The following is a 12,024-nucleotide window of genomic DNA, read 5'->3' as shown; positions in this document are numbered from 1 at the left end:
GTTTCTAGGAGGATTGGGGACAATACAAACAAAGCACCCAGGCTGTATCAGTTCTTAAATAAATAGGGCTATTGTTACGGTGAGTCCTTAGTGTTACACAACAGCAGCTTTGTTGCTTAGGGCTCCCAATGCCATATAATGAAACTGGCATGAGATTCTTGAGTTCAGGGGACAATTGCCTACTCTGTTGAGGAAGCAGCAAATGTCAAAGGCTGAAAATTGTTGCCATCCCCAAGGTGTCAGGGAGCTAGACTCAAGGTTATGGTGTGTCCTGCCTTTGGCAGTCCAGTGAAGCACGTCTTCATAATGGCATTTTGTTGACTTTTCCCAAGGCCAGTGAGGTATCTAAGGTGGCTTAAGAATCCGGAAATAACACACGCAGGGGAAAACCCAGTGCAATAATGACATCTTTTCCTTCCTTACTGTTAGCTTCCTTGTTTCTTCTTTCTCGGTTCAGTGAATGCCAACACAAGGATTAATAAATCTTGACACTTTTTTGTCTTCTTCCAAGAATATATTTTCATGTCTGGGTAACCGTCATCACCTCCCCTGACTCCTTTGGGAAGAATGGGTGCATTCTGTGAGTCACCTCCACCGATTAGGAGGCCAAAGTTTCCCAGGATTCAGTGGAAGGCTGTGTCGTGTGGTGGAAAAAGTAGTAGTTGAGAACTCAGGACGCTTGGGTTTGGTGTCCATCACCATTTCTGTCTGAATCTGTATAAAAGGGGCCTATAGCGCTGCTTTAGTTTCCTCATTTGTAAAGTGCATCAAGTCTGGCCTTGGGTGTGAGCGAGCTTCGTTCCCACTCAGGATCAGCGGCAAGCCCGCACGAGCCCCAGCCGAAGCGTGCGCTGGCACCAACTGGCCTGCGCCTGCAACGGGCGGGGCTCTGCCGCGCCGCGTAGGGAACCGGGTTCCCGCCTCCCTAACCCAGCGTTTCCGTTGCCAGGGGAACTGGGGCGGCGCGCTTTCCGGCACAGCCGCGCGCAGCGCAGCTGTCATGGCGGAGACCGTCTGGAGCACTGACACCGGAGAGGCCGTGTATCGCTCTTGGGACCCCGTGCGCAACCTCCGCCTCCGGTAGTCGCATCACCCCAGAGCCCCGTGCTTTTATGCTGTCAGATAATTAGAGCCTGAACTTCACTTCTTGTTTGCTGGGACCCTCACTTGGGTTTGCAGTCCTGACCGCTGTCACCTCGTCTCCCCGCGTCTCCCTCACTACCCGGCACCCTCTTCACTCACAACTTCCAGACCCACCCTTTCAGGACCCTGCCCCTCCCAAGTTTCTCGAGGCCCTGTGTCTCCAGTACACTCTCCCATCGTCTTCTCCTTAGGTCCCCGTGCCCCACTCACATCCCCTCTGTCGCCTACACCCCGCCGCATTCTTGGTAGCCGTACCCTCTTCTGATTTTGTTTCCCCATCTTTGCTCTGCGTTCATCTCCTGGTTGAGTGTTTTGTAACGAGTATTTTGGGCTTCTCTATTCCTGGCAGAGTCCACCTGCAAAGAATCACATCAAGCAGCTACCTCCACCACCAGCCTGCTGCCCAGCCCGGGAAGGACCTCATAGACTTGGCCACTTTTAGGCCTCACCCATCCACCAGTGGGTGAATGGTGGTGATGTGGCCGCTTGGGGATCTGGGGAAGGGCCTAGGGCGGAGGTTACCTCTTAAGACAGAGTAGACCCAGGTCTATAGTCTGAGACAAGGTATAGAGAGGATGGGTTTATTGTCCAAGGTCACAGGGCCGGTAAATGTTGAAGCCAGGATTTGATCCCGGGCAATTTTAACTACTACATTATGTTGTGTAAAATTGAATAAGGCTTGATTCCTGCCGTCAAGATGCAGATCCGAATTGTGGTCAAATATAGGGAAATAGCAAATACCATACTTTAGATACGTTGTAAATTTGCCTGTCAACCTAGATACCATTTGTGGCATTTTTTTCCTAAGAGAAAGTATCACTCCAAGCTTGAAACATACAACTAAACACTTTCTAAAACAGCTTAAAAATTGGGGTCTGCTTGGAAAATGTACATATTAACACCGTCTGTGTTCTAGCAGTTTTCCTTATCTGGGAAGCCAGAAGAGTGAGGAAGAGAGGACAGTGTGTTTGCGTTAGGTCACTGGTCTCTCTGCTTTTGTTGTTTCTGTTCAAAAATATTCCTGGGCAAGAGTGTGAGCTGGCAGGTTGTGAAGCATGTGTCTTTGGAAAAGGCACACTCAGCTAGGAGTGTGTGTATTAGATTTGGTTCTTTAAAAAAAAAATCAGTTGTATGTCTTTCCTTTTCTCTCCTGATACTTGGTCTCTTAAGGTTATAGTGTTTGTGATTCTAGATATATGGCTTCAGGAATAGTGAAGATAAAAATGCCACAGTTCCTGTCTAGCAAATGTAGGCCGTTGGGATTGAGGAAGAGCTATTCAGCCTATATCTAACAAATTTCAGCTCTTGACACTGAATTAGATCAAATAATTCCTGGAAGGCATGACTTCCTTTTATTCAAATCAGAGCAGTGATTAAGACTTCTTGGGTCCTAATCTTGGCTTCTACACATATCCACAGCCTCTATAGAGTAAGTCTAGAGTGAGTGCTTCATAGATCAGTGAACTCCAACTGATTTTGTGGCAAATATAAGAGCAGGGACTTTGGTTATAACGAACCACAGAGTGAGAAGTGGTGCTAGTTTGGCTCAAACATTTGACTCACTCTGTTGTCTTTGGAGGTGGACACCGCCCGGAGGTAGATGAAGAGGAGGAGGTCGTGATTGGGTGGCAAGAGAAGCTCTTCAGCCAGGTGAGCCAGTGTCCCTTGTCTGCTCAGTCTGCCTCCCCCTGGTCCACCTCCACCTGACTAGTCACAGGGAAGGTTTCTTGATACATATTGCTAAACTGATTTCCAGAAAGCTTATAACAGTTTATACTTTCCACTGTTGTGCTTATGGGGTCAATGGAATATAGTGCCTGCCACTACCCAGTTTTATAATCCTGGGTAAGACACTTTTCATCTCTGGGCCACATACCAAAACAGCGGAATTACTGTTTTGGTATGTCAGTTCTGTAATAGCAGAATTGAATTAGACTATCACTGTGGTTCCTTTTAGCTCTAACGTTCGTTGGCTCTCCTGTCCTCCATTAGTTTAGATAAACGACAGTTGGCTATGAGAACATGTCAAGTTGCATCAGCTCTATAGAACTAATTTGACCAAACTGTTATGGGAGCAAAATTTGACATATTCTCAGTAGAACTTTGTTTCTTTGTGACCTCAGTTCGAAGTAGATCTGTACCAAAATGAAGCAGCCTGTCAGAGCCCTTTGGATCATCAGTACCGCCAAGAGATTCTGAAGCTGGAGGATCTGGATGGCAGGAAGAACCGACGAATCTTTACCTACACTGACTCTGATAGATACACCAATTTGGAGGAGGTAGCATTCTTCCCCAAGCACCGTAGCTCCCTTCACCTTCGTCTCCCCTAGCTTTCTGGCCTCTCTGTATGTTAACTCGGAAGCCTCTTAAGGGGATACAGACCTTCTGGCAGCCAAGCTGGAGTAGGTGGGCACAGTCTGCGGGTGGTGAGGCTGCTGCTCCCGGCTCCATCTGCTGGAGGGCCTGGGGGAGCCGGCAGTGTCTCTAATCATAGGCTTGCAGCCTACAGACTGGGAGAGGCAGCCACTGGGTTTGGCTTCCTCCGTGCATCATGAGATCAGACAGGTGGATGGAGTCTAGAGCCATCTAGATAAAATTCATCACGGATTCAGCCAAAACTGAATATATGGGTCTGCAGAAGGATTCAGTACTGCGTGGGGAATGGCTTATATCCTCAATTTGCCCATGACAGCTATACCCTCATGGACTTGTTTTTACATTTTCTTCTGCATATCCTGCCATCTTAGTGAGATTTTAAACTCCTTGAGGGAGGGGAGTGCCTATATTATCTGATTTTTGTCTATGACCTTGTAGATCTCTGCAAGGAGCCAGGCGTTAAGTGAATGCTTTTGAAAGGTTGATGCTTATATCAGGAAAGCTGTGGGTTGGTAGCATATAAAATTTGGGTTGTCTGTTTTGGTAAACAAAAGAAAATTACAGATAGTGTTCAGTTACCCATGGGAGGGTTTTCCACAGCATACTTGTGTTACACTTCACATCTTCCCACCACCTAGTGATGTCAACGTCTACCGGGCAGACTCACCAAACCTTTTGTCGGTGTGTGTTTAGAGATTGCAGGCTCATTTGAAGATGGGCCTAAATAAACTCATTTCTCAAGGCTAATGTGCTGCTGCAGCCTTCGGGCAAACCAAGGCTTGGTTGGGCTCTTCCTTGTGCTGTTTGTGCCACTGTGCCCGCCGTCAGCGTGGTCGTGAGGTGGCCGTGCGCTGAGGTTCAGGTTCTGTGTGAAGTTTCAGAAGGAAGACTTCCCTCCAGGTCCTTGGTCCCGCACGGCCCTGAGCAGGCTTACACTGGGCTGCTCTGTTTTCCCAGCACTGTCAGAGAATGACCACCGCAGCCAGCGAAATGCCGTCATTCTTGGTCGAGCGAATGGCAAATGTCAGGCGGCGACGGCAGGACAGGCGAGGGATGTGAGTGCAAGTGTGTACGGGGCCGTGGCGGCCTCTGTGGTCCGTCCATGCCTGTGTTCCCCGTATGCCCACCAACTCGAGCGTCCCATCCTGCAGCGGGCCTCCACCTTCGTGTGCTCCCCTGAGCTCCTCCTTCAGGCTGTTCGGGGGGTGCCAGGGAAGTGACCCTTCCTGTGGTGTCTCCCAGGGAGGGTGGCATCCTTAAGTCACGAATCGTCACCTGGGAACCCTCAGAAGAATTCATCCGGAACAGCCATGTCATCAACACCCCTCTTCAGACAATGTACATCATGGCAGACCTGGGCCCCTATGGAAAGTGAGTGAAGCTTCTTACTGCCCAGCTCAGACCTTCATTCTCTTCTCCTGTCACTAACCATCACTCTCCTGTTATAGTCCTCCCAGGTATATGGGAGGGAGGGATTTTTTCCTTCTACTTTTTCTTTGGAAGAGAGTATTTTACCATGACAATTCTCACTCCAGCCTCTGTCCTCTCCCCTGATGTGTCCTGAACACCTCTTCCTCTTTCCCTGGAGGTGGGGCAGCAGTCTTGAACCCTGGTGTTAATTCCCTGGTTTCTAGGCTTGGCTATAAGAAGTATGAACATGTCCTCTGTACTCTGAAGGTGGACAGTAATGGTGTGATCACAGTAAAACCTGACTTCACTGGCTCCAGAGGACCCTACAGGTGAGAAGAGGAAGAAAGGGATGGCGGAGACTGGCATTGCTTTCCTTGGCTTCACTTCTTGCCCCAAGTTGAGGAGATTCTCTGAAAGCCCTTCATGTGTTCTAACTTTTAAATTCCCAGCCAGTGCTTCATATTCTGTTCAAGGTCATAGACCCTTAGGACACTGGGCATCCTTTTCTCAGAAAATATGCACCTACCTGGATTTGAAAGTGATACCTTCATCAGTATAGTTAGGTGAAAATAATTCTCTGTGCTGCTGCGTGTAGGGACTAATCAAAACTGGGAGAGATGAACTAGCCAGGTCTTCTCCTCTGGCTTGACTGTTCCTCATCTTACGTCTTAGAATAACAGAACTGTAAATCGGCTCCTCTCTGGGCTGGGTCTCGAGGGCCCCACCTCCTGTTTGCTGAGTTAGTCCCTTTGTGGCTTTAACCTTACAGAATCGAGACAGACGGGGAGAAGCAGGAGCTGTGGAAGTATACGATTGACAGCGTGTCCTCCCTTGCACAGCCTGAGGAGGAAGAGCGGGAGCAGCGTGCGCTCAGGGATGTAAGTGCTGGTTCAGTCCGGGAACCAGAGAGCTGGGAGCCGAGGCCGCGGCCGAGGTTGGGTCAGCAGCTGCAAGGCCTTGCTCTTAGAGGCCTCGCCTGACTTGGGAAGCACTGCTGACATGTCAGATATAAGGTTTCGATCCTATTATAAGATCATCACAATAATGGCCATTTATTTGAGCATTTACCATGCTCTGTGCTAGGCCCTTCACATACTTTATTTCATTTAGACTGTACCACAAGCCTTTGAGGTGAATATTTTTATTATTACCACTTTATAAATGAGGAAATGGAGATCAAGAAGCTAAGCAGTCTGCCCGAGGTCACGTAAGTGCGAGAGCCAGGTTGGTCCCAGACCAGTGGACTCCAGAGCCTCTGTGTTTCACTGTCAGATGTCAGTGTCTGGGATGCTTAGGCCTCCAGCTTTCTGTGGCACTTCCCACTCCTGCTGCTTTTCTCCCTCCCATGCAGATCTGAACCCTGGTCTGGCTGGGGTCGCACCTTGAGTTTCAGTGTGGTTTGTTTCCTCAGCTCTATGGCCGGCACAAGGAGTATCTCAACAGCCTCGTGGGCACTGACTTTGAGACGGTGAGTAGCTGGGTTTCCTGCAGCTCCGCCAGCTGGGTTTCTGTAGCCAGAGCGTTCTGACTGCGGCTCAGTGACAGTTCTCTCTTCAGGGTCCCAAAGACATACTCTTCAGTGGAAAAAAGTAAAAAACAACATTTAGAGTATAGTCCTTGTTATGTTTTAGAAGCATTGCATATTGATATAGAACTGTTAATGCATAGGAAAAGGTCTCAAAGGGCACACACCCTATGGGTGGCTTTCTCTGGGGAGGGGGTGGGATTGGGAAATGGTAGATGGCTATTGGGTGGTGAGAGGGACATGTCAGGAATGTTTACTTTTTATCCTCTAAACTTAGGTGGTTTTGAATTTTTATCAGCGGGAATGCATTCATGTATTACTTTGTAATTAATTTTTTAAATAAATGTAAAGATGAAAAGTGTCTTCCTTACTCTTCATGTAGATATTTTTCCTAATGCCCCATAGAGAGGGAGGGGTGTCATTTCTGTTTGTCAAATAGTTTGGCTCTTAAAACAAGAGTTTAAGTCCGTAATCCTGTGGTCCTATTCTTTGTCCTCTCTTATTCCAGGAGTTCCATTTCTAGATCTGGAAACAAGGAGAGAGTTACCTGGTGGTCTCCCTCTCTCTCTCTAAAAAATTAACTTTCACTATTTTTGTGTTGTATTAGCAACAGATTTTCGGTGTTAAAAAGTGAGATAAGATAGATACACAAATAATTTAAAAAGGAAACTGCCTAGTCTCTTGACCTCCCTCTAGAGGGAGCAGGGGTCTCTAGCCTCTCGCCATACGGCAGCAGGCAGCTGTGGGTGCTTCTCTTGGCCATTCTTGTAAATACCCCACACTTTGTTGCCTTCCCCACCATTTAAATTAGGTGCTTTTTCCATTACATTACACACTTTTAGAAATGAAGGAAACAGATTTATGGAGAAGTGGCGGGTGGGGAGGAAGCGGGATTAGTCACACACCTGGATCTGGCGTCCAGCGTCAGGTCCTCTGGGGATTTACGGGCAGGCTGGAGGAGAGGTGTCGCTTCCCTCAGACCTCCTGATCTGTCCCCACTTCTCTCTACCTCAGACGGTACCAGGTGCCCTCCGGCTCTTTGTAAATGGAGAGGTAGGTAAGTGTCTTACCAGACAGAAGTCCCTTGATGCTTGGCAAGTGCCAGATTTAGCTGTGGAGTAATCCTCCCCGCCCTAGTAGAGCCCTTGGGCTGTCCGCAGCACTCGGGGAGGCTCAGGCATGTGTCTTTCCTGGAAGCACAGGGAGTTCCTGGCCCTTGAGGGACTCGCTTCCACACGTGGGTAGGCCCTTTAGGACTGGGGCGGGTGTTAAGGGTGATAGGAGGATAAGCTGAAACAGTTTCCTGTTTTCTTAGTTTCAGCCCAAGGCTATGAGTTTGACAATCTTTACGTCCACTTCTTCGTGGAATTGCCAACTACTAGTAAGTAATATTCATAAGTCTCTCTTTTTACCCATTCTGACAGTTTTCCAGAGGCATTCGGTCAGACTTCCTTCCCCACTCCTCCACTGAAATTGGTACTATTCTTTTCAAGGTCATAGATCACTTCCAAGATGTGAAATCCTGTGGTGACATCTCTGCCTTCACCCTATTTGGCCTCTCAGAAGCATTCACCACAGCTCACTTTCCTCACTGAGACTCTCCTCTTGGCTTCTGGCTCTGTGCTCCTCTCGTCTCTCTCATTGGGGGCTCAGCGGCCTTCTTGGCCGTTCCCTCATCTTCTGTTGATCTAAAACTGTTAGAGTATCCAAGGCTGGGCCTGGCCTTCTGTTACTCTCTCTCCACGGTCTTTCTAGGTGGCCTCATACATCCTGTGGCTTCAGTACTGTTTGTATGTCTCAGACTCCCAGATGTCCCTCTCTAGCCTTAGCCTCTCCCCTGAACTCCAGAGTCATGTCCACTTACCTCTTTGTCGTTCCTGTTTAACATGACCAAAAGCTTCTTGATTCCCCCTCTTGCCTCACACCTGCCCTCATGGTCTTGCCCATCTTAGCTGAATGGCAATGTCATCTACTTAGTTTCTGATACCAGAAACCTAAGAGACATCCTTGACTCCTCACTTTCTCTAGCTCCCTACCGCCATTCATTCTATCAGGAGTCCTTGGCAGTTCTGCCTCCAGAAGATGCCTTGAATCCTCTATTCTCTCGAGGACCCTGGGCCAAGCCACCATCATCTCTTGCTTAGGCCAAAGCATTAGGTTTCTAATTTATCCTCTCACTTCCTGTCTTGCTCCCTCTTATGTTTCATTTGCCACGTACACCACAGCCTAACTGAGCCTTTAAAATGTAAACCAGTTGTGTCTCTTTTGAACTTAAAGCCCCAACAGCTTCCCTTCCCACTTAGAGCCAAATCCAAACTCCATTCTCTGAACGAGCTGGCCCCTGCCTATCCCTCCCTTACAGCATTGCAGTTGTAATTTCTGTTCTTGAGCAGGCCAAGTTCATTCCCACCTTAGGGCCTTTTCAGGGCCATTTCCTTTGTCTGAAAGCTTTTGTGTCCAATCTTTGCACGACTGGTTCTGCTTTAGTTTAGGTCTCAGCCTAAGTGTCACCTCTGAGTGGTGTTCCCTCACCACCCCGTCTAAATGAGCCTCAAGCCACTCAGTCCCTTCACCCTGTTTTATTTTTACTTTAGCATTTATTACTACTTGATAGTCTTTTTGTTGGTTGGTTTGTTGTCTGTTCCCCCCTCCAACCCCAACTGGAATGGTAGTCCCATGAGAGACAGGAAGCTTTTTTATCTGGTCACCAAGATGTCCCCAGTGATCGGTCATAGCACATAGCAGACACACAGTGAATGTGAAATGAATGATTGATTTCATGAATGAGTGAGTGAATGGAGAAGGGAACTTTGTCTTTTTCTCAACTGCTTGCCTTCCTCCCTGTTGACTTACTATATGTGGTCTTTGGTTTTCAGGCTGGTCAAGCCCAGCATTCCAGCAGCTCTCAGGAATAACACAGACCTGTGCCACCAAGTCCCTGGGAATGGTAGGGCAGCGAGAGGGGGCACCTAGAAGGGAACAGTACTGCTCGGGGGAAGGCATCTGAAGATTATCACGCTCGCGGCCTGGGGAAGATTCCAGAGCTGGGTCCGGCCCTTCGCTGTGGGCTCTGCAGGGATGCCTGGTCCAAGGGTTCTCTCTGCCTTTTTGAGAGTGGTAGCAGCTCGGGTTTGGGTGTCCCTTCACCTCTCAGCCTTTTATTTCCTACCTGGGGTGATAGTTTTTCTTTTTCCCTTGGGATGGTGACCTTGTCATTGGCTACAGGGAAAACAAATTCCAAGTGAGCCCTCGTCCACCCCATGACACTGAGTATAAAATAACATTCCTCTTTTTTAGGATAATGTGGCTTACTTCTCCTACCCGTTCACGTTTGAGGTCTCCTTCCTCCACGAGGATGAATCTGCCGGTGAGTGGCCTGGCAGGTGCTCGGCCTTGGGGCCCCTCAGACAGGCCCTCTCCTGGTGGAGGCCTCCCATGACCTGGTCGCTTCTCCCCCTTGCTGCAGGTGCTCTCCCGGCATGGCCTGTGCTCTACTGCGAGGTCCTCTCGCTGGACTTCTGGCAGAGGTATCGCGTGGAAGGCTACGGGGCTGTGGTGCTGCCTGCCACCCCAGGTGACCGCTCATCCCTGCCCTTCATGTGGCCCATGTGCCCTAGCTCCTAGAAACAAGGCTAACACTTCAGAAGATTCGACCACTTCCTGTGAGGAGTAGGGATGATTGGGAATTAGAAGCACTTAACTTGCAAGATTTCCTTGCTCCTTTTGAGGAAATTTTTCCCCTCTGTTAGAGACAACTGGGTGAAATGACAGCTAACTGGGAAGCTGAGCAGCTCTGGGCTCTGCATCCGGCTCCTCTGATCTGACTCGTGGCCTTGAGGGAGCAGCCACGTGGCAAGATGGGCTCTCGGTGGATGTGTATTGAGTGGATCAGCGTTCCTTTTGAAATAATAGCCGCTGTCTTCTATTGTGCGCCAGGCAGTGTGCTAAGTGCTTCTCATTTAATTCTCCCCACCACTCTGTGAGGCATAGGTGTTGTTATTAGATGAGGAGAATGGGGTTCAGAGAGGTTGAGAAACTTGTCCTGGTGCCCAGGTAATAACTGGCAGAGCTGAGATCTGAATTTCCATCTGATTGATTTTCAAGTGGGTACCCTAAACCACTCTGATGACCTTCACCAGAGGTCAGGCCATTACCAGACCAGGTGTTTTGGTGGTGGCGAGGCCCGTGTCATTGCCGGGAAGGCAGCAAGGGACCACGTGCCATTTCCGGCCCCGTTCTCCTCTTCCTGCACAGGCTCACACACCCTGACAGTCCCTACATGGAGGCCCCTGGAGCTGGGCCCGGTGGCTGAGCTCAGGAGGTTTTTCATTGGTGGCTCTCTGGAACTGGAGGACCTCTCCTACGTGCGGATACCGGGAACCTTCAAGGTGACTTTTGTCTTTGGGGAGACTTCATGCTGGGAACTTATGTCCCTATCTCTTCTGGAGTAAGGTGGAATCTGGGTTAAGGACTCTTAATTGTTCATTGCTTCATTATTGCTTAGTCCCTTCCCTCCTGTCTCGGCCACATCTTGCACCAGGTACAAACATCACTGCTATCCTAGGAGAGCTCTGGAAAATAGTACACTTAGAGGTTTCCCCTGGTCCCTGTCGGAATAACTGGCCCCTCCTCCCAGCCCATCCCTGAGTCCTCAGGAATCAGAGGATTGGCACGCAGCTTATAAGACCGCTGATTCTCCAACGAGGTTGGAGTGTTCCTTGATTTGCAGCTGGGAGGCGGTGGAATCTGGGTGTTGGCATGAGGTTTCCCCAGCAGAACTGTTCTCCCCAAGAATGGGAATAAGAATGGGAGTAAGGCCACTGTGGGGCCTGGGCTCTAGGAGCCAACAGAAACCTGACGCTAACCGGGTGCCGCAGGGGGAGCGCCTGAGCCGCTTTGGACTCCGCACAGAGACCACAGGCAGTGTCACCTTCCGCCTGCATTGCCTGCAGCAGTCCAGGTGAGTGGCCATCGCCCTCCGCCTCGGGGCTTCTGACCCTGAGGGCTGCAGGAGCAGCCATGGCCATGTGGCGGGCTCCCCTGCAGGGCCTTCATGGAGTCAAGTTCTCTCCGGAAGAGGATGAGGAGCGTGTTGGACCGTCTGGAGGGATTCAGCCAGCAAAGTTCCATTCACAACGTGCTAGGTAGGCTTCCCCCCACCCAATTCCAGCTACACCCCCCTCCAGCATCCCCGTGTGCCCCATTTCCCCCACACCGTGGCAGCTGACTCCTGTGTCTGCTTCCCTCACAGAAGCCTTCCGTCGAGCCCGGCGCCGCATGCAGGAGGCCCGAGAAAGCCTTCCCCAGGACCTCGCGAGCCCCTCGGGAACCACAGTCTCCTAGCTCACTGCAGTCCTGGCCCGCCGTGCACGAGGGCAAGACGGGTGATATCCAAGGCCTGGGCCCTCTTCGTCTTTCTGATTAGAGACCCCACTGACCTGCTGAGAACCGGAAGAGCTGAGAATCCTGGGCTGGACCCCTGCCTGGTCTTCAGCTGCTGGGTGGCAACAAAGCCAAAGACCCTGTGGCCCCCATACGGTCCCTGTCTTCATATGTCAGCCACTGCAAGT

General features: G+C 50.0%; 1 protein-coding gene across 3 annotated transcripts; it reads left to right on the top strand.

Annotated features, from left to right (window-relative positions):
- The first annotated feature begins 940 nt into the window (after positions 1 to 940).
- Positions 941 to 11,911, top strand: MKS1 (MKS transition zone complex subunit 1). Of its 3 annotated transcripts, XM_089900883.1 has the most exons (19): positions 941 to 1,080; positions 1,493 to 1,602; positions 2,723 to 2,793; positions 3,267 to 3,422; positions 4,477 to 4,574; positions 4,762 to 4,890; positions 5,154 to 5,258; positions 5,699 to 5,807; positions 6,040 to 6,060; positions 6,341 to 6,397; positions 7,469 to 7,511; positions 7,770 to 7,835; positions 9,331 to 9,401; positions 9,752 to 9,821; positions 9,921 to 10,028; positions 10,709 to 10,842; positions 11,332 to 11,414; positions 11,501 to 11,598; positions 11,706 to 11,911. In XM_089900883.1, the coding sequence occupies exons 1-19, from the start codon at positions 1,001 to 1,003 to the stop codon at positions 11,795 to 11,797; spliced, it is 1,701 nt and encodes a 566-aa protein (XP_089757009.1). In that variant the 5' UTR covers positions 941 to 1,000; the 3' UTR covers positions 11,798 to 11,911. The 3 variants fall into 3 exon arrangements, with proteins under 3 accessions (XP_089757009.1, XP_022408301.2, XP_089757010.1); XM_022552593.2 differs by lacking the exon at positions 6,040 to 6,060 and having other exon boundaries at positions 942 to 1,080; XM_089900884.1 differs by lacking the exon at positions 1,493 to 1,602 and having other exon boundaries at positions 1,010 to 1,080.
- Positions 11,912 to 12,024: the final 113 nt, after the last annotated feature.

Source organism: Delphinapterus leucas, chromosome 19, assembly GCF_059928025.1.
Source record: "Delphinapterus leucas isolate spDelLeu-1000000601 "Yukka" chromosome 19, BTC_Dleu_Yukka2, whole genome shotgun sequence".
NCBI lineage: Eukaryota > Metazoa > Chordata > Mammalia > Artiodactyla > Monodontidae > Delphinapterus > Delphinapterus leucas.
Note: the sequence above shows the minus strand (reverse complement) of the source record. Positions and strands in the feature narration are given on the sequence as shown.